This window comes from Ahaetulla prasina, chromosome 11 (assembly GCF_028640845.1).
Source record: "Ahaetulla prasina isolate Xishuangbanna chromosome 11, ASM2864084v1, whole genome shotgun sequence".
NCBI classification, from domain to species: domain Eukaryota; kingdom Metazoa; phylum Chordata; class Lepidosauria; order Squamata; family Colubridae; genus Ahaetulla; species Ahaetulla prasina.
The window spans coordinates 6,219,875-6,242,073 of record NC_080549.1 but is presented as its reverse complement, the minus strand read 5'-3'; the positions used below and the strand labels follow the sequence as shown (position 1 = coordinate 6,242,073).

Below are 22,199 nucleotides of genomic sequence, written 5' to 3'. Positions count from 1 at the left end.
AGGACCTTCCTGGGGCCGCCAGCCGACACTGCTTGGCGGACGGCACCTGAGAAGACCCTCTCTGTGAGAGCGCACGGGTCGGTGGGAGGCATGTGGAAACAGCAGGCGGTCCCGTAAGTACCGGGCCCTAAGCCATGGGCGCTTTGAAGGTGGTAACCAAAACCTTGAAGCGCACCGGAAGACCACAGGTAGCCAGTGCAGACTGCGCAGGAGTGGTGTTACCGGGAGCAACGCGGTGCTCCTCAATCACCCACGCAGCTGCATTCTGGACTAACTGCAGTCTCCGGTACACTTCAAAGATAGCCCCATGTAGAGAGCATTGCAATAATCCAGTCGAAGTGGCGAGCATGAGTGACCGTGCATAAGGCATCCCGGTCAAGAAAGGCGCAACTGGCGGACCAGGCGGACCTGGTAAAAGCTCTCCTGGAGCGGCCGTCAAGTGATCTTCAAACGACAGCCGTTCATCCAGGAGAACGCCCAAGTTGCGCACCCTTTCCGTTGGGGCCAGTGACTCGCCCCAACAGTCAGCCGCGGTTGCAGCTGACTGTACCGGGATGCCGGCATCCACAGCCACTCCGTCTTGGGTGGATTGAGTCTGAGTCTGTTTCTCCCCATCCAGACCCGTACGGCCTCCAAACAACGGGACAGCACTTCGACAGCTTCGCTGGGGTGGCCTGGGGTGGAAAAGTACAGCTGAGTATCATCAGCGTACAGATGATAACTCACCCCAAAGCCACTGATGACCTCGCCCAACGGCTTCATGTAGATGTTGAACAGGAGAGGCGAGAGAATCGACCCCTGCGGCACCCCACAAGTGAGGCGCCTTGCGGCCGATCTCTGCCCCCCTGTCAACACCGTCTGCGACCGGTCGGAGAGGTAGGAGGAGAACCACCAATAAACGGTGCCTCCCACTCCCAACCCCTCCAACCGGCGCAGCAGGATACCATGGTCGATGGTATCAAAAGCCGATGAGAGATCCAACAGGAGCAACCCCTATCCCTGGCCCTCCAGAGGTCATCCACCAACGCGACCAAAGCTGTCTCCGTGCTATACCCGGGCCGGAAGCCGGACTGGAACGGGTCTAGATAGACAGCTTCCTCCAGGTACTGAGGGAACTGCCGTGCCACCACACTCTCTACAACCTTCGCCACAAAGCGAAGGTTGGAGACTGGACGATAATTACCCAAAATAGCTGGGTCCAGGGAAGGCTTCTTGAGGAGGGGTCTCACCACCGCCTCTTTCAAGGCAGCGGGAAAGACCCCCTCCATCAAAGAAGCATTTATAATACCCCGGAGCCAGCCTCGTGTCACATCCTGAGTGGCCAGCACCAGCCAGGAGGGGCACGGGTCCAGTAAACATGTAGTGGCATGCAGCCTCCCCAGCAACCTGTCCACGTCCTCAGGAGCCACAGAATTATATATAGTATAATTTATTATATAGTAAATAAACACATATATGGGTAAATATAAGGAGGTATAAGCATATATATAGGAAGAAGAAAAGAAAAATAGGACAGGAACGGTAGGCACGTTTGTGCGCTTATGCACGCCCCTTATGGTCCCCTTAGGAATGGGGTGAGGTGATTGCCTACAATAGTAGAAAGTTTTTGGTTAAAGCTTTTAGGATTATGGGAAGAGACCACAGAGTCAGGTAAAGTATTCCAAGCACTGATGATTCTGTTACAGAAGTCATATTTTCTGCAATCTAGATTAAAGCGGTTGACATTAAGTTTAAATCTATTAGTTGCTCTAGTATTATTGCAATTAAAGCTGAAGTAGTCTTTAACAGGAAGGACATTACAATAGATGATTCTGTGAGTTAAGCTTAGGTCTTGTCGAAGGCGACGGAGTTCCAAGTTTTCTAAGCCTAGGATTTCAATGTTCTTCCTTGCTGGGTTAACTTGACCGTGTGCAGCTGATCCTGAACACGATAGGTTCCCAGTGATGGGATTCAGCCAGTTCGCACCACTTCGGGAAGAACCGGTTGTTAACATTCTGAGCAGTTTGGCAAACTGGTTGTTGGAAGAACTCATTAAGGCAGAGAACCAGTTGTTAAATTATTTGAATCCTACTACTGTAGGTTTCCTATACAATAGAAGGTCCCATGAAAGTTCCCACCTGTGTAATAACTTTTAGAGTTGAGTTTCTGTTCAAGAAGAAGCAACGGATGGAAACTCATCAAGGAGAGGAGCAACCTAGAATTCAGGAGAAATCTCCTGATAGCTAGAACAATTCATCAGTGGAACGATTTGCCACCAGAAGTTGTGGGTGCTCCAACACTGGAGGTTTCCAAGAAGAGATTGGACAACCATTTGTCTAAAATGGTGTAGGGTTTCCTGTTTGGGCAGGGGGTTGGACTAGAACAGGGGTCTCCAACCTTGGTCCCTTTAAGACTTGTGGACTTCAACTCCCAGAGTCCCTCAGCCAGCTTTGCTGGCTGAGGGACTCTGGGAGTTGAAGTCCACAAGTCTTAAAGGGACCTGGACAAGAAGACCTCCAAAGGTCCCTTCCAGTGCTGTTATTCTGTTATTCTCTGAGTTTGGTTGTTTCCTTGCAGACGTTTCATTACCAAAATAAGTCACATCATCAGTGTCAAGAGGACTGCATCATTAAAATATTTATTTTTAAATATTTTGGATTTTTTTGGGGGGTGGAAACTCCTCAAAATTCCTTCCTTAAATATTCTCCTGCTTATGTTAACTGTACTGAACAAGTAAATACTGTTCTCATCGCATATTTAGCCTATATAAATATTGGAAAGGTGGTGGGAATCGTATCTGCTCTTTGGTTCACTCTGTGATTGCTTTTCTTTCTTAGATGTCATTGTAAGTTTCTTGTTCTGTTTTCAACCATGGCAGCTTGAAGATAGATGGACTTCAACTCCCAGAATTCCCCCTGCCAGTCATACTGGCTGGGGAATTCTGGGAGTTGAGGTCCCCACCCAGGAATGGGCTTAAAAAATTGTAGCAAGGGGTTCTCTGCCCGGTTGCTGGGTGGGTGTGGCCATGGTGGGCGTGGCCTAGTTGGCCTTCTAAACCACGGGGGGGGGGAGAGTTTTTGCCCTCCCTGGGCTCTGGAGGCTTTCCTTGAGCCTCCGGAAGGGGAAAAATGGCCTCCCCAGGCTCCGGAGGCCCTCTGGAGGCTGGAAATGAACTTCTGATAGGCCCATTTTTTGCCCTCCTCAAGCCTCTGCACACGCCCTGCGCTTACCTGCATCCAAAATGGGCCGCGTGGGGACTCCTGGGAGGGGAGGGGAGGGCTGGGCTGGGCAGGGCCAGCTAGGTGTGGGATTTGGAGGTTCTCCAAACTGCACAGAATCTTAGCTAGAGGTTCTCCCGAACTCCTGCAAACTCCCAGCAGCCCACCCCTGTCCCCACATCTCAAAGTCACTAAGACAGAGGGACAATATTGTAGTAGAGCAACGTGCAATTGGACAAACTTTATCGGTCGCCCTCTTTTTATCGACCCCACCCAGTGGAAAACGAAACCCACTGCGACTTTGTGAAACTCAGAGAGATGTTGATCCGGGTAAACATGGAAGATCTTCGCGAACAAACCCACACGCGCCATTATGAGTTATACCGACGGTGTAAACTGGAAGAAATGGGATTTAAGGACACCGATCCCGACAGCAAGCCGTTCAGGTATGGGTTATTAGATCGGGGCACCCCTGGAAGGAAGGGGGCTGTCCCCAAAATAAACCACGATGATGGTAGTTGCTGCTGCCTGAGTAAAATTTTGTCACCTGCTTTAACAGTTATCCCTGCACTACGGCGGTACTTAATACAACATTGGTAGGAGGAAAAAAATCCACTTAGAGGGGGAAAAAAACACGACCAAACTTCTTGTTAAAAACATAAACATTGGTCTCAGATTCCTTCATGGCCTTCGTATACCAGCTAAGAGATATTTCAAATATTGTTTGGTCAGTTATATATGATCTAACACTTTGTTGTTTGTATGTACACTGAGAGTACCAGAGACAAATTCCTTGTGTGTCCAATAACACTTGCCCAATAAAGAATATTCTGTTCTATGTCCTATCCTATCCTATCCTATCCTATCCTATCCTATCCCATCCTATCCTATCCTATCCTACTTCTATTCTACTCTACTTTACTCTATTCCTCTTCCTCTTCTCTTCTCTTCTCTTCTCTTCTACTCTACTCTACTCTACTCTACTCCACTCTACTCTAAACTCTACTTCCTCTTCTGCTCTATTCCATTCCATTCCATTCCTCTTCTGCTCTATTCTATTCTATTCTATTCTATTCTATTCTATTCTATTCTATTCTATTCTATTCTATTCTATTCTATTCTATTCTATTCTACTCTACTCTCTTCCTCTTCTGCTGTGTTCTATTCTATTCTATTCTATTTTATTCTATTCTATTCTACTCTACTCTATTCTACTCTACTCTACTCTACTCTACTCTTTTCCTCTTCTGCTCTATTCTATTTTATTCCACTCTACTTCCTCTTCCTCTTCTGTTCTATTCTATTCTATTCTCATATGATTCCCCTTTTGAGACCTTCTGATGAGTAAAGTCAATGGCAGAAGCCAGCTTCACTTAACAACTGGGTTACTAACTTATCAACTGAAGGCATTCACTTTAACAACAGTGGCCAGACAGGTCATAAAATGGAGCAAAACTCATTTAACCAAAGTCTCAGCAAAAGAAATGTTGTGGCCATAAGCCGAGGACTACCTAATATAATCTTGATTCTGCAGAGGTACAAGCCCAAGGCATTAATAGGTTTTGTATGACATGAGCTGTAAGGTGTCTCACGCTGAATTGACTGGTTTCCCCCCCCCCCCTCTTTTCAACGTTGCCTTCTTCCCCCATCTCTGCTGTAGTTTACAAGAAACCTACGAGGCCAAAAGGAATGAATTTCTTGGAGAACTTCAGAAGAAAGAAGAGGAAATGAGACAGATGTTTGTCCAGAGGGTGAAAGAGAAGGAAGCGGAGCTGAAGGAGGCTGAAAAAGAGGTGAATTGATTGATTGATTGATTGATTGATTATATTTATTTGCTGCCCATCTCATGTCGAAGTGACATTTGATTGAAGCTTCTGTGTCTCTCATGTGTTATCTCTTCACAAAGCAAGTGGGTTATGGGATGGCAGAGCCCCATAACTGTCTTCCTTGAGTGTTTTGAGACAGTCTTGTACTTAGATCACTTTGTTCCAGGCCTTTAGTAAGTTTCTGAGGAACTTCATGGTTCCTGCATGAGTTCTAGATGTCTCTTGATTACGTCGAGGATCTCCCCTGTTCTGTCTCCTTCCCCACTTCAGACCCACGAGCTGGCCTTCAGCCAGTGGATTCAGGGCTCTTATCAGTCCTGGCAGAGAAATCGCAGCTGCCTGCCAAAGTTCAAACGAAGGACTCACGTTGCAAGACTTTCAGCTCTTTTTGAAATGGATCAACTAAACTTTGCTTCCCGTGGAGTGAGAGCAGTCCCAAAACTCCTTATATATCCTGTGGAGCCCCACCCTTCCTTTTGATGACGCCGCCTCTCTAATCTTCTGAAGCGCGGGTCAAGCCAAGCTTGATTATTATTATCAGCTGGGTCTGAAGGCGTAGCCTGGGGAAGGGAGGAATCAGGGGATGACGGCCTCATTACGTCCTCGACTGGTCTGGTTCTGGCTCCTGCTCCCGAGGTAATCCTTACCGGCCCTTCCCCCTCACTCTCGGAGTCACTTTCGGGCATGGGGCCAGGTCCAGGAGCTGGAGTCACAACATCCCCTTTGAGAATTGGCAACGACTTGTGTGCCTTGATACCCTTATTCCAGCTCCACGAGAAATTCGATCGTCTGAAGAAGCTGCACCAGGATGAGAAGAAGAAGCTGGAAGACAAGAAGAAATCCTTGGACGATGAAGTCAACGCGTTTAAGCAGAGGAAGACAGCAGCTGAACTGCTCCAGTCTCAGGCTCAGCAGGCAGGAGGTTCACAGACACTGAAAAGGGAAAAGGAGAGAAAAAAGTAAGTGGGCATCTTTGGCCTTTTTTTCCCTCCTTCTTTTCTCCATAGTTGAGGCCTTTTGACCATCCTTGGAGTACCACCAACACGCCTTACCGCTTTTTTGAAATCCTCTTTGGGAGCTGAGCTGTTCGGGGCATGGATAGGTAGAGCAATAGGATCGCTTGGGTTGTTCCTCAACCGGTTTAATCAACACCTGGCGATTTCCCATCTGTTCGTAGCAACGTTTCTTGGGCTTTGCTACTTGAAAGATGGTGGACGGTCTCTGAAGCCATCTCCAAAGTCCAAAAGATTGGTTTCCCATCATAAAAACTGGCCGTATCTAACTTACAGAACTGCCTGACCAGAAAGACACTGTTCTGACCTAGGCTTCCTGAGACAGTAAAAAACACACAACGAGTCCCAAAAACCCTCTTTTTATTTCAACGGCTGTGAATTCTGTTCACTCCCAGCCCGTGATGAGTCACAAATAGTTTGCAAAGAGTGCGGCAGAAGTCTGCCATAGTCCTTCGGGATAAGGCTGATAAGCACCCATCTTTATCTCCCTTGATACGCTGCCAAAGACTTCATTGGCCATTAGCTTTGCAAGGCCACACGGAGCACAGAGTCAAAACGGAGCTTCAGAATTTAAACTGACCAGTACGAACAAAGTTGCTTCCTGCAAAGGCTCACATGCCTTTGCTCCTCTTTTATGTCTTATGGGAGGAGCCAATCATCTCCAAGCCTTACTCCCGAGTCGCCCCTTTTGTCTTAACTGCTCTTGCCTTCTGGCAGCTCTGCACATGAGCGCACTGGGAACAGGCTCCCTCTGTTCCTCTTCCTCTCTGACGTCAGACTCTGGAGGTTCCGGAGGCAGCACATAACTCCCAGATGGCCCTGGCCCCATCTCTGCCTCTGATGCAGAGCCCTTGTCCGAGCCTTCCCCAGACTCCAGGACTGGCCCATGTTCCTCCCCAACCTCCACACTGTCCGACTCTTTTGCCAGCTCCGCAGGCTGCCAAGGGACCACAACAGACACAATATGGTTTCTACGGTGTGGCTGGAGCGAGAAGATGGAGTTAGATCATCTAGTTCACACTGTTGATTCCATCTTGCTTACCTCACCTCCTGAAAGGAAACCTGTCTTTGAGGCCATGTGCTCCTCCCTCTTCTTAGACCATTGACTTCTCTTACCTCAAAGAGTCACTCCTTTAGGGATACAGGTGACTTTTACCTCAGGCATATAGGAAGAAAATAGCCTTCTCTTGTTTGCATTATCTGGAGAGTCGAAGAAACTCTTCAGTCTGAGGTTGAAGCTTTAAGTTAGTTTCCACCTTAGCAACTTTAAAATGTATGGATTTCAACCTCCAGAATTCCCTAATGCTAGCAACGCATTAACACATCTTATTGTTATTAATGTGGAGCCAATCCTTTTAACTTTATTGTCATTGCATCTCGAACAACGAAATTAAATGCCGTCTTCAATGTACATTATGTCAGCGTTCCAGAAAATATGGAATATGGAAGAGCATATCAAATTAGTGAGGCAAGTGCTTAAAAAAAAAAAACTCCTAGTGGCCAAACTTGATGCAAAGCTGTCAAAATGCGAGTTCCACAAGGAGCCCTCGGACTACCTGGGCTACAGGGTATCGAATCAAGGAATCGAAATGCACCCGGGGAAGGTGAAGGCGGAGCTAGACTGGCAACCCCCACGAACATGTAAGCACCTTCCAAGCTTCCTGGGATTTGCAAATTTGCTCTCCCCTTGACGGGATTACTATTTATTTTTATTTATTTATTTATTTATAATTACATTTCTATACCGCACCATCTCCCGGAGGACTCAGGGCGGTTTACAGCCAATTATTAAAATACCCACACCAATACAATATAAATATAATAAATAACAATATTTAAAAACAATTAAGAACAAATATTTACTGGCCGAATCAACTAAAACGGTCAAGGACCGATTAAAACCCCTTAAAAATTTCGCTAAAATATGTCTTAGGCTAGTCCCGCTCGGTGAAATAGTAAAGTCTTCAGTTCATGTTTGAAGGCCCGGAGGTCGGGGAGTTGGCGTAATCCCGGAGGTAGCTCGTTCCATAGGGCCGGTGCCGCCACAGAGAAGGCCCCCCCCCCGGGGGCCGCCAACCTACATTGTTTGGTCGACGGCACCCTGAGGAGGCCCGCTCTGTGGGAGTGCACAGGTCGTTGGGAGGGAATCGGTGGCAGAAGGCGGTCTCGCAAATACCCCGGTCCTAAGCCATGGAGCGCTTTAAAGGTGGTAACCAGCACCTTGAATTGCACCCGGAAGGCTACCGGCAGCCAGTGCAGGCCGCGCAGGATAGGTGTTATATGGGAGCAACGCGGTGCCCCCTCTATCACCCGCGCGGCCGCATTCTGGACTAGCTGGAGCCTCCTGGTACTCTTCAAGGGGAGCCCCATGTAGAGAGCATTGCAATAGTCCAGGTGGGAAGTGACGAGGGCTAAAAACCTAACCAACCCCTAGCTTGGACAATGGACTGTCAAAAATCCTTTGAACAATTAAAACGCCTATTCGCAGTGGAGCCGACCCAAATAAACCATTTGTAGTCCAGGCGGACGTTAGTGATTCTAGTGCAAAGGAACGCCCAAAACGAACTAATGCCCTGTGCTTACGTATCTCATTATACATAAGAAAAACTATAAAAATAAAACAAAAATACACATCCTTCACATTCTATACAACTGAATTAAAAAAAAACAAACACACCTGATATTGCATTTTTGATTTCAGGGGTGGGCTCAGAGAGCGTCTTCCATTTTCCACCTTGATTTTTTTTTGGGGGGGGGGTTACTTGATGCTGCTTTATATACTGCAGTAAGTAACTGAGGTTCATAAAGGGACATTTTTCAGTCCTCCCCACCACCATGAGATATGGGAAGGAGAAGCAAGCAGGCCAGATAAAAATCCACCGTTCCTCCTAACTTTATCAAGTTGCAAAACGATAGCTAAGCAGGCCTTCTCAAAAATAAAAGAGGCTTTTATTTTTCCATTTTCCATCTTTTCCATTTTTATCCTTTCACCAAGTCTTCCCCAGATTGACCGTTTCCTGGCTCCCTGCAAACATTATTTTAAGGTTTTTAAGGTTTTTTTTCCCCACCGCTGCTGAAATAATACGAGAAAAAAAATATCAAGGGTTTTATATATATATATTTAAAGAGCCACGGTGGCGCAGTAGTTAGAGTGCAGTACTGCAGGCTACTTCTTCTGATCACCAGCAGTTTGGCAGTTCGAATCTCACCAGGCTCAAGGTTGACTCAGCCTTCCATCCTTCCGAGGTGGGTAAAATGAGGACTCAGATTGTTGGGGGCCATAGGCTGATTCTGTAAACTGCTTAGAGGGTGTAGTGTCCCACTCCTCCGCTGACGGCCGGGTCAGGGAAATCTGAATCAGGCGTGCCTCTGCAGCTCTGCCAAAGTCCTAGCAAAGTTCTCAAGGCAGGCAGAAGACCAGAAAGTGACTTCAGCAAGATATGTTAGACTTTGCCTGACTCAGAGAATGCCAGAAAGCAGGTCCTTTATATAGGCCATGGGGTGTGGCTCCATGACTCAGCACTTATCCAGGCCTGCCCCTCCCTTCCTTCTGTTGACGCCGCTTATCAATTCTCCTGAAGCGAGGGTCACTCCAGTCTGCAGCTGTTGGTAATTGACCTTCCTCAGGCTCACATGCTGTGGGGGAGGGGGAGGGGTCTAGTTGCTCCGTTTGCCTGGGCATGGAGCCAGAGCTGGGGGTTGGAGGCACTTCTTCCTCCTCGGCCTGTCTGGGCATGGAGCCAGGGCTGGGGCCGGGAGGCATGCTAGGACATTCCTCAGCGTTCGGAAGCAGATAAGATGGGCCCGGCTGCGGGGAAAGCGGACGAGGCACAACAGAGGGGGCTGTAAAGCACTGTAAAGCGGTATATAAGTCTAAGTGCTATTGCTAAGTATTATTGCTATATATATGTTCTTTTATTTCTTTTGTCCCTTACTTTTTCATTGCGCTACATTTGCCTTCCTCTTAGTTGTTATTTGTGTGCTATTTTTCAGTTAATCCCTGCTGTTTGCTGCATGGCGCATGCACGGTGCATGATGGCACTTTGTGTTGGTAAGCTGTGACTAAACCGAGAAGGCAAGGCAGTGTGGGATCCACCCCCTTGTGCCAGACCAGACACAATCCTCCTGAATCGTCCGACTCCTAGTATTTTTGGCCATTCCCAACATAACAGAATTTCCAGTTACGCATCCTTCCTTCTAAGTAAGGTGAAGGCAGGTAGAAGATCTTTTTCCTTCTACGTCGGCTATTTGAACCGCCACAAACATTTTTTAAAGTGTTCCGTATTTTTTTAAAGTATTAAAAATCTTTCTTCCGAACTGCATCACAGTTTTTCTTCCCCCTTCCGCCATGTTTTTTTTGTGTGTTGGTGCCTGATACTGGTTTACATAAGGTTTACATCAGCGATGAAATGCTACTGGTTCAGGCAAACCGGTAGTGATAACAGCTACCGGTTCGGGCGAGCCGGTAGTAAAAAAAAAAGCTACTGGTTTGTCTGAACCGGTATTTCAGACGATCAGCTGTGCTGCGTGATTTAGATTCACTAGAAAGCAGGAAATCCTTCTTTCTAGCGAATCTAAATCACGCAGCATAGCTGTTCCGCTCCCACTTACCTTGTTAAGCCTCCTTTTTCTGCGCAAAGTGCATGTTTGGTGCGCACTGCACATGTATGTACACCGTGTGCATTTGGCAAGCATCATGCATGTGCACGCAGCGTGTGTTTGGTGTGCACCATGCATGTGCAGGCAGCAAACCAGTGGCAATCCACAGAGGATTTCACCACTGGTTTGCATAAGTTTACATAAGTAACTGAGGTTGATGAAGGGACATTTTTTTTCATCCCCTCTCCCATTCTGGATAGGAGTGGTGTGGTGGCCTAGAGGTGGAGCTCTCGCCTCACAATCAGGAGGCTGTGAGTTCAATCCTGAGTAGAGGCAGATATTTCTCTCTCTGGGCACAATGAACATATATCCGCTGAACAAAACTCAGCACTGGTGACAGGAAAGGCATCCGGCCAGTAAACACTCTGCTAGCTCCATTCAATTGCCCCGACTCCACCCCGCAAGGGATTATGGTGTCGTTAAAAGTTGATGTTGATTCTGGACACACATGGTGCAAAGGTTGGCCTTACTTTAGCACATTCTATGAGCGACCGGAAAACAAAATGGTGCTAAAAAAGTGACTTACAATCGGTCCTTGTACTTATGACGGTCATAGGATTCCCACAGTCGGGAGACCCAAATTTGGCTGATTGGCAACCGTATTTACGATGGTTGCCGAATTCTGCAATAGCCGTTTGCAACTTCCCAGCTGACTTCTGACAAGCAAAGTCGATGGGGAAGTCAGATTTGCTTAACAATCTCAAGACTTGCCTAACCACCATGGCAAAACAGGTCATAAAATTCAGCCCGGATCACTTAACAACCATCTTGCTTAGCGACAGAAATTCTAGTCCCAATTGTAGTCACAAGCCAAGGACTACCTATAGTGTTATTGGCCTTTAGTTGCTAAGCTGGTTAAGATCCAGCAGTAACGAAACCTTCCACTACTGGGGAAAAAGAATAAACCTTCCAACTGTTTATAGAATGAAGTCTTACTTGACTCAACCGGGAACCTTTTTACAATAGTCAGTGGGTGAGTCTGATACATAATTTTAAACACGTTTTTTCTGGGGTTAAAGGACTTTTTCCAGAACAGTATGCGCCCAGAATGAAAGACAAGCTAAGAACAGAAAAGAGAAAAACCAACAGTTTGTCTTCAGGACGACATCAGCAAGATAAAAAACGAGCCCAAACAATAGATTTGTTTATCCTGGTCTCCGAGCATACATAACCCAAGGCTGGGGAGCAACTGGGATAAACATTGTGAGTCCTTGTTAGCTTTTGAATGGCTTTTGGCAGGTGGCCATGTCCAACCCTGAGTTGTGAGTCAAAGAAGCCTCTTTTTTTGGTCCCTCAGATTATAGGTGAAAAACAAAGTGTCGGAGAACAAGGCAAGCGGTTCTTCGTTCGGAAGATCCTTCCCAACCATTCCCGAATCTTTCCAGCTTTAATTTAGGCAAAGGAATTTTGCATGGCGCATGCGTTTCCCTGCATCCACCTAAACTTCCAGCTGCAATCTGCTAGCACCAAATATATATATATATATTAAAAATGTGGCAAACATAATGCTGTAGACTCCAAGCATGTTTAAACAATTAAAAAAAAAACACCTAACCAATTTTTCTCCCTTTCTTCTTATAATTTAGACACCAGGGATGGGCAAGTAGATTGTGGCGATGCCCGAATTGTGTTAATGCTTGTCTGCGTTTCTTTCTTGGCCAGTGTTACAAGATCCTAAGTTGGAAACATTCCCTTTTTAAAATTGCTAGGTGGTTTATATAAGCTTAAGGGCTGAAGAAGTTTAAAAGACAGATAAATATTGCTTCTAATTCGTTGCGGTCATTTTATTCCTCCATTAAGGGTGTTCTTAAACCTTAAAGTCAGTTTTTTTTTTAAATCAACTATTTATATTTTTTTCCAGCATAAGAAGTTCACAGTTGATAAATACTGTATGTTGATTTTCAACCAAGCAGCATCTGCCATAAAGTACACACCTTTGAATGTCATATATCAACAATGGTCTGTGTGTCTCATACAGTATCTCTCGGTGTGACACTGAATTTGAAAATTATGCTGCCCATCTCTGGTTCAAACACCTTATTTATCTTAAATTAATGAGAGAAACATTAATCCTTTTTTTGGTTGTTGTTTGTTTTCAATGCAAGCTTCCTGCAGACCTTTCCCCTGGAAAAAAAACAACCACACAAAATCCACATTTTGAATTAATACGCATTTCATCTCTGTACCTTTTCTTTCTAATGCATTTTCTTCTTCTGTTTCTGCCTTTTTTTATTTTCTGTTTTGTTCGGTTTTCCCGAATGCAAAAAAAGAGGCTGTATTCTCTTGACTGTTTTGGCAAAGATTTTTTTTGGCAATTCTTTCTTGGATCTGATGAGCTAAGCTCCAAATACCGTTCTGTTTTTAATCCTGTTGACCAGCAGTTTCTGTCAGTATTGATGTCCCCAAATGTTGAGCATCAGCATTTCAGTAAGCCACAGATTGTGCCTAGGTGGGTGTGTTTGTGCACAAGCTGCATGTCTGGTTAAGAGCTGGGTTTTTTCTTTTCCAAAGAGAGAGAAGGTTCATTTTTCTCTTTGCTTTTTTTGGAAGAACTTTTTAGGATATTTTTAAGGAGGGAGTTTTGTTCATCCGATTGTTGACTTTCTCTGTCTCTCTTGACCGTTACAAACACAACAAAATGAGTGCAATAGGAATTTGAAGATGTAACCAAAGCTGTTTTTAGCTTTTCCCATCCTGAATGTTGAACCTTGGACTTTCAATGTATAAGCAAGAATTTTACCATTGAGTGACACCTAGCTAGAGTCTATAGCCAATCTATAATCAATGCCCTCATCCATATTTAATGGGCTTTGCTTCCCTATTAGTATTGCTATGTTCTCCCTCTAATATTTCATCCCTCAGGGATAAATAAGCAAAAGTGGTTGCTTAAAAAATAGGAAGTTGCATCTGTTTTTAAAAAATGGACTTTTTTTTCTGCCCCAAAGCTGGGAAAAGAAATAAGTAAAGAATTCTAAGGCGTCCTTCATTCCTACTTTTAGTCATGGAAAGCTTGATTGAAGAGCAAGGAATTTTGGGCAGGCTTATAAAGTAACTAACATTTCCCATGTGGCATGAGAGAAGCTAAGGCAGTTCAATAGTGCAGATTTTATTCATTTTCCTGGCAGGAAATGAATGCATAACACTGAAGACTCATATTGACGCAAGGAAACATTCAATATATGAGGTATGTGAGGTACAAACACACACACACCAACCAAGCAATCAACCAACCAACCCACTTTTGATCATCCAGAAAGAGCTAGTAAATTATTTAGCAGTCGTTTTTCTGGAATGGTCATTCTCGTTTTGACTCTAGAAGTTTCTCAGATCTTATGACGGTTGCTGAGAATTTATGGAGCTACTTACCGTATATTTGTAGCAGTGGTGGGTTTCAATTTTTTTTACTACCGTTTCTGTGGGCGTGGCTTGGTGGGCGTGGCATGGCTTGGTGGGCGTGGTTTGGGTTTGGTGGGCGTGGCAGGGGAAGGATACTGTAAAATCTCCATTCCGACCCCACTCCAGGGGAAGGATACTGCAAAATCCCCATTTCCTCCCAATCAGCTGATGGGGGCTTGGCCAGTCAGAATTTTTACTACTGGTTCTCCGAACTACTCAAAATTTCCGCTCCCGGTTCTCCAGAACTGGTCAGAACCTGCTGAAACCCACCTCTGGTTTGTAGGATCTCCAAACCGAGAAAAGTTGCTTTAGAGTTGGTTGTCCTTATCTTCGATGGGAAGTTCTTTTTTTTTTTTTAAAAAGAAAAATAAACATCAAAACGATTCTGGTTAATGCTTTGTTTTTATTCTTTTTTTTTTTTTGCTTTGTTTTGTTGTTGTTACCCTTCTTTTACAGTAATCCCTGGCTATGTACTGAGTAGTTCCCCCTTGAATATACTGAGCTGGGATGTCGACCTTCACTTATTTATTGCTCTCCCGTTCCGCCAAGGTCATCTCATGGGCCTCCCAGGACGCCATTTTATACTCTACGCAAATCGTTTACATTATTTTTTATTTGCTGTTTCGGCTCTTATCGTGGTGCGCGCCTGATGTAAAAGACCGATATTGCAGCTTTTTTTCTGTTTTTGTACGCTGTGGATTGTTTAGGATGCCCAGTATAGGTTGCCTTGCAATTCCAGCCCACCTATCGTCAGCAAAAGTCCTTGCTACACAATCCTTGATGTTGTATTTTCAGATGTCCATTTGCAGGGAATGGGGTGATGACTATGCGGTGCTATGAACAAAGGCCTATCAAAAACATCAAAATCTCGTTGAATGGCGACTAAGGGGAGAAAAAAATTGTGTGCAGTATCTGGGTACACGCACCCTCTGAATACTCTTTATTGTATAAGTTGTGTTATTTCCCACACTGCCCTTTATTCATTTCTTTGTAAGTTGGATCACTTGCAATCACATGAAATCACATGAAGGAAGCCATTTTAATGAGTCACGGGGTTTATAAACAGTTTTTAATTAGATGATGGGCATACAGTACACCCCTTTAGGGGCGGCTTGGTTGCGCAACGGTTAAGACGCTGAGGTTGTCAGCTGAAGAGCTGTCAGACCAGGTTTGAGACCCCGGCGCCACGTGACGGGGTGAGCTCCCGTCCTCATCTCAGCTCCTCCCAACCTAGCAGTTCGAAAGCATGCAAATGCAAGTAGATAAATAGGTACCACTTCGGTGGGAAAGTAACAGCGCTCCGTGATGTCATGCTGGTCACATGACCACGGAAACTGTCTTCAGACAGTGCTGGCTTGAAAGGGAGATGAGCACCCTAAAGTCGGCAGCGACTAGCGGAGTAAAATCCACACGGGACTCCGTACCCCTCTTTGTGTCAGGGTTCTGATGGATGCCCAGAGCTCTTCCATTTGCTCAGAGCTTTTTCATTGCCCCAAACATGAAAATGAAGCTGAGATGAGACTAAGGATATTTAAGATCCAATTCTGGATTTCTAAGTTTAACAGGTGGATTCCTGAAAAATAAAATGGTTCATGTTCCTGAAATTTTTCCAGCAGCAAGCCAAGGATGAGTTTGCCTGTAGCTTCTTCGCCGTTGGGAAGAAAGCCGTGCTATAAATATATTACATACTATGATTTTGTTTTAGAAGATGATCAATTTAAGAACAGGGAAAAAAGCTAAGCCTTGCTTAGATTTCTGACTCTGCTACTCGCACTACGGGGTAAAAATAACACGGAAGAATGGTATATACTGTAGGGTCCTTGGTGTTCTTGGGGGGCGGGGGTTGCAGAAGTTTCATGACCCAGCATCATTTGATGATGTTACCTAGTTGGGTGATGAAACGCCTGCAAGAAAACCACCAAGCTCAGAGACAACCAAGGACCCTTCACTTCATCCCTGAGCTCCAAATATCCTCTTCTATTGATATCCCATATACTGATGCAACTTTCCCCAAGGTTGAATGTTGACATTCGAGAATTTTTTCCGAGAGTCCAAATGTCTTGCAAATTAATTGAGGCTCTGTTTGAACTGCGCCCATATCCTCAAGGTTTTGGTTTTTTTAATGATCCTTTAGCCTATTCCAACTTGCTTCCCTGCTAATGTGAAGGATTTCAGTCCCATCATTGCTAGCCATCAAGGCCTTTTCCCACAGGGCTGTGGAATATGGGTTTTAGGAGTGGTGCGGTGGCCTAGAGATGGAGCCCTCGCCTCACAATCAGGAGGCTGTGAGTTCGATCCTAGGTAAAGGCAGCTATTTCTCTCTTTGGGCACCGTGAGAATATTATCTGCTGAACAAAACTCCGCATTGGCGACAGGAAGGGCATCCGGCCAGTAAACACTCTGCTAGCTCCAGTCAGTTGCCCCGACTCCACCCCGCAATGGATTATGGGGGTCATTAAATGAAGATGATGATGTGGAGTATGGGTTTTGAAGTTTAGAATGACTGAAAGATACCAGCTTAAAGATGGATGGTATCGAATATCAATTAACTGAATGGTTTTCTACCTTGCTTAACCTCCTGTAATCATTGCAGGGAGTTTATTATCCTTATATTCATACAATTTAAATTTGGGTTGCCCCGCCTAAGTTTTTGTTCCTTTTCCAAAAAGCACATAATGCAAGGAGATATTTTAGTATGGGGGGGGAAAAGCCAATTTTGAATCCTTTCCCCGCGGAACTAGGGTAAAGTTTCCATCCCCAAGGGGTTAAATATCCCCGAATTTCAAATGTTGGGTATCAACCACAGAGAGCTCATTCAGCGAGTCTTGCTCTGTACTTCTGCCTCGCTTTTCTTCGGAATGTTTGCATTTGATTTGAAACATATATATGTCTGTTTGTATTGTGCCTCCCTGCGTTTTCTTCCACCCCGAGAACCGTCTGCAGTCTTATCTACTAAAATGTGCACTGCACCAGGTAGTCCTCCTTTAGCGGCTGCCTCATTTAGTGACAATGTGCAACGAAAGCGGTGACTAGAAAATACCTTTGCAGCCCATCCTCACGTTTACGACTTTCACAGATAGGCAAACGGGTGGGCGGCTGGGGGTTCGCAGGGGTTCGGGAGAACCTCTAGCTAAGATTCCCTGCAGTTTGGAGACCCCCCCCCCAAATCCCACTTCTGGCTGGCCCCGCTCACCCCTCCTCTCCCAGGAATCTCCACGCGGCCCATTTTGGATGCAGGTAAGTGTAGGGTGTGCATGGCGGCTCGTGGAGGGCTAAAAATGGGCCAACGGAAGTTTGGGAAGTCTAGAAACGGGCCCATTTCTGGATTCTAGAGGGCCTCCAGAGCCTGGGGAGGGCGTTTTCGCCCTCCCGGAGGCTCAAGAAAAGCCTCCGGAGCCCAGGGAGGGCAAAAATGCCCCCCCTCTGCCATGGTGCAGGAGGCTGATTAGGCCACGCCCACCACGGCCACGCCCACGCAGCAACCAGACAGAGAACCCCTTGCTAAAATTTTTGAAGCCCACCCCTGTATGCAAAGCAAAGGAAATCTGATCATCGGCATCATGGCAGTTATCAATTAGGCCCTCCGCTTCACTTAACGACCGAGTCGCTGGTCCCAATTTTGGTCGCTAAACGAGGACCACCTGATATTTCACGTGGGCGTCCTCTTTTGATGGTGTTGATGCTTGAGTTCCTAACAGGGCAGTGAAAAACATAAGATTTCCTGGCCTGGGTTTTTTTTTTGTTTGTTTGTTTGTTTTTCCCCCCCTCCTTCTTTCCATTCGATGTCATTCCTTGGTTGTCCATAATCTGCTTTGCCTTCGATTGCCTCTTTTTATCTCTCTGCCGTTGAAGTGACCAACCTCCCTTTCTTTTTTCTCTTTTCTCTCTTTCCCTCTGTAGCTTTTTCTAACCTGTCTCCACCTGCTGCATTTTCTCTGAGAAGACGTCTACTTGAGCGAACCTAGGGACACCCATCCTGCTGGGGAAGGGAGGGGCAGACCAGAAAAAATTAAAAAAAAAAAAGAAATTTAGCCTGGAACAAAAGGAAAAAGATTTGGGGTTCGTTTTCTCCCACTCCTGTTTTTTCCATGTGTGTGTGTGGGTGTTTGGGATTTTATTTTTTTATTTTTTTAAGAGGAGGTATCTTGCGCTTTGCGAGAAGATGGAAAAATAATGGGAAAGGCGAGCGTGTAGACATATTCTACAGCCCTCCCCCCCCAAATATTGTAGTCCAATTCATGAGGTGGCTACTTCACACTGAGACAGGACTTATTGTGGGTTATGGTTATTGTTATTCCCTTCCTACTTTTGCCTGTCATGATCATGTTTTTTCGAGTAGTGCGGGGAGCGGGGGGGGATAAAAATTGTCCTATTCCTTCTTCATGGGTTGGTGCGGAATAAAAGAAAAATTATGCAACGAACAACACACAGAAGGAGAAAAAAAAGACTTTTGCTACCTCTGAGGAATATTTACTTTGAACGCCGAGTAAAAGGACAGCGGGGGAGTTTAGAGAGGGAAAATTATATTTTTCATTGGGGTGGGGCGGGGGAAGCCTTAGATAACCTGCCATTTCAGTTTTAAAAAGTAACGGATGTTTGCTAATTAAAATAAATAAATAAATAAATAAAATCCGCTAAATGTGTTTCTATTCAGCGTATTGCGTTGAGAACTGGAAAAGTTCATGGCTGAAAATCTCTCCTCCTGTCCCGTAGAAATGATTTCTTCTGCTGTCTTTGCGAGAATTCTTAAAATGCACAAAGAGCCTTAAGCATTTGAGGGAGAGAAAGAGAGATGTATAAAGACCTAAGTAGTAGTATTGTTGTAGGATTATTCCCTTTAAAGTTCTAACCCCTTTAAAACCTTTTCGAAGGAAGGGGGGGAAAAACCAGATGCTTCTATATTAAAGGCAGGCGAGGGAAAATAAATTGTCAATGCATCCTCTTGTTTTTCAAAGTTATTGTTGCAAGTCATGTGTCACTGCCCTTAAAAATGTACCTAACGGGGAATTTTTGGGGATTGTATTTGGAACCATTCACTGCATGGCCTGGTTCCCAAGTATACGTTTTTTCTTGTCTCTTCTTTTTTTTTAAAAGACCTTTTGTTATGAACAGTTGTGATTGGACAGCTGCACTCGATATATATATATATATACATATATATATATATATATATATATATATATATATATATATATATATATATATACATATATATATATATATATAATTTACATGATCCACGTGAGCGAACCAGCACTGTTGAACTTAATACCTTTCTAATGTCGATTTTCAATAAAAACTTACCCTCCCGAAAGAAAGCGTTTTCTTGGTCATTATTTCCTTCTATGGGTTTCTCCGATGGTCACGTTTTGGATGGAACAACAAAAGTCACATTCGCGTAAATTTTGCGGTTAGCAAGCATCAGGTGAAGTTATACTATGGATATTGAAGAACGGATCTTCCAAAGAATGCTCCCCCAATTCCTTAAATTATAGAGGAACCACTTTTAAAAACAATTTCATTCCAATTAATGAAGACTTAAAAGTCTCCAGAGATCTTCTGCAAGGTGCCCCACCATCAGGAGGAGATCAAGATCTATTCTCAGACGCTCCAGAGATATCCTACAATGTGTCCCACCTGTTGTGACCTAAGCCCAAGTAGGTAGTAGTAATCAGGTAATAGTAATCAGTTCCAAAACAGACTTTATTAGAATAGCTGAGAATTAACTCATTCTCAACATAGTCCAAACTAAATCAAAACAAATTCTTCCTAACACAATTCTTCAATCTTATCACCAACCTTGGTCTAATTAGGCAAACCGCCAAAGGGTTTTCTTGGTAAAAGTTCAAAAGCAGAAGACGCCGACAAGAAATAAATGCATCAAGACAAGGAGCAAGGCTATCAATGTTGTTTTCCGGCAAAGAGCCCAAATGCTGTTGCTGCTCTGTTTTAAGCCTTATGGGAGGGGCCAATCATCTCTTGGCCCTACTCCCGAGTTGCCCTTTCTGCTTGAGCTGCTCTTGCCTTCTGGCAGCTCTTCTCATGCATGCACTAGGAACAGGCTCCTTCTGTTTCTCTGCCTCACTACTATCAGGCTCTGGAGTCCGCACCTCACTCCCCGATGGCCCTGGCCCCACCTCTGCCTCCAACGTAGAGCCCTCATCCGGGTCTTCCCCAGCCTCCAGGACTGGTCCATGTTCTTCCTCAGCCTCATCGCTCTCCAACTCCATTGCCAGCTCCGCAGGCTGCTGGCGGACCATAACACCACTATCAGGAGGGGATCAAGATCCATTTTTGGACCCTCCAGAGATCATCCACAATGTTTCCAGCCATCAGAGGTGGAGGAGCAAGTAAGACCCATTTTCAGCATAATTACTCAGCCTACCTGGAGGGAGCCAAGCTTTCGGTCCCTTCTTCCAGTCCTTTCAGGTTTGACTAAGCGAAGGATTAAAAACTCACTCAACTCATAACACTCATGTACTGTGTAATGTTTACCATCTAAGTAAAGTTATTAGAGTTTTCTTCAGCACAGAAAGCTTTCCAGCTGGTGTTCCAGGAAAATTCCCATGCCATAATTGCTTCGTTAAGTCGTTTTCTTTTCTGAATCAAAAGGCGATTTGGTATTCTGGAAGTTGGGAGCCTCCCTGCATTTAAGAAATAATACAAATAGTGAGCTCATTTGCCTCTGAGTGCCCTCAAGATGTACTTCTGCTGTTAAATTCACACATCCTATTAAGCCATCATTTGGTCTGGCTTGGGGCTTTAGTGCATTTCATCGTAACTGATAAGTCGTAGATGAAGACTTATTCGTATGTGAATTCTATGTGTGAATCAGTGGTGGGTTTCAAAAATTTTTACTACGGTTCTGTGAGTGTGGCATGGCTTGGTGGGCGTAGCAGGGGAAGATTACTGCAAAATCCCCATTTCCTCCCGATCAGCTGGGACTTGGGAGGCAGAGAATAGATGGGGACAGGGTCAGTCAGAACTTTTACTACCGGTTCTCCGAACTACTCAAAATTTCCGCTCCCGGTTCTCCAGAATTGGTCAGAACCTGCTGAAACTCACCTCTGGTGTGGATTATCCAAGAAACCACAGCTTAGAGTGAATTGGAAGCTAATAGAGCTGGGGAGAGAAAGCCAGCTCTTGAAATCAACTTTGCTTGAGATCTGTAGAAGGACCAGATAGCCCTCAACTTGTATATTTATTTATTACATTTGTATACCGCCCTTCTCCCGAAGGACTCAGGGCGGTTCACAGCCAGTAAAAAACCAAAACACATATAATACAGATTAAAAAACAGTATAAAAAACTAATTCGATATATGGCCTAAAAATTTTAAATACAATTAAAAAACCCCATTTAAAACCCCAGTTTAAAACCCCGATTTAAAACTACGTTTAAGCTAGTCCTGCACGTCGAAACAATAACGTCTTCAGCTCGCGGTGGAAGGTCCGGAGGTCGGGAAGTTGACGAAGCCCCGGAGACAGCTCGTTCCAGAGGGCAGGAGCTTGGCCAATAAAAAATTCTATTCTATTCTGTTCTGTTCTGTTCTGTTCTGTGTCCAATCACACTTAGTCAATAAAATTCTATTCTATTCTATTCTATTCTATTCTATTCTATTCTATTCTGTGTCCAATCACACTTGGCCAATAAAAAATTCTATTCTATTCTATTCTGTTCTGTTCTGTTCTGTGTCCAATCACACTTGGTCAATAAAATTCTATTCTATTCTATTCTATTCTATTCTATTCTATTCTATTCTATTCTATTCTATTCTATTCTGTTCTGTGTCCAATCACACTTGGTCAATAAAATTCTATTCTATTCTATTCTATTCTATTCTATTCTATTCTATTCTATTCTATTCTATTCTATTCTGTTCTGTGTCCAATCACACTTGGCCAATAAAAAATTCTTTTCTATTCTATTCTATTCTATTCTATTCTGTTCTGTTCTGTGTCCAATCACACTTGTTCAATAAAATTCTATTCTATTCTATTCTATTCTATTCTGTGTCCAATCACACTTGGCCAATGAAAAAAAAATCTACTATTCTATTCTATTCTATAACCTCCGGGACGCTGGGCGGCGCTGTTTTGCAAAGCGCG

The 22,199-nt window shown here is 44.6% G+C and overlaps 1 protein-coding gene across 5 annotated transcripts in view; it reads left to right on the top strand.

Annotated features, from left to right (window-relative positions):
• SEPTIN6 (septin 6) overlaps positions 1-19,270 on the top strand; it is a 53,240-nt gene extending 33,970 nt beyond the window's left edge. The window contains exons 7-10 of one of the 5 annotated variants that reach the window (XM_058196706.1): positions 3,475-3,643; positions 4,858-4,990; positions 5,792-5,982; positions 17,992-19,270. In XM_058196706.1, the coding sequence (XP_058052689.1) occupies positions 3,475-3,643; positions 4,858-4,990; positions 5,792-5,982; positions 17,992-18,001 (503 nt within the window). In that variant the 3' untranslated portion in view covers positions 18,002-19,270. Of the gene's footprint in view, positions 1-3,474; positions 3,644-4,857; positions 4,991-5,791; positions 5,983-10,029; positions 10,432-12,281; positions 14,443-14,547; positions 16,072-17,991 lie in introns of those variants that run through there. The other 4 variants (XM_058196704.1, XM_058196705.1, XM_058196703.1 and 1 more) reach the window with 4 other exon arrangements.
• Positions 19,271-22,199: the final 2,929 nt, after the last annotated feature.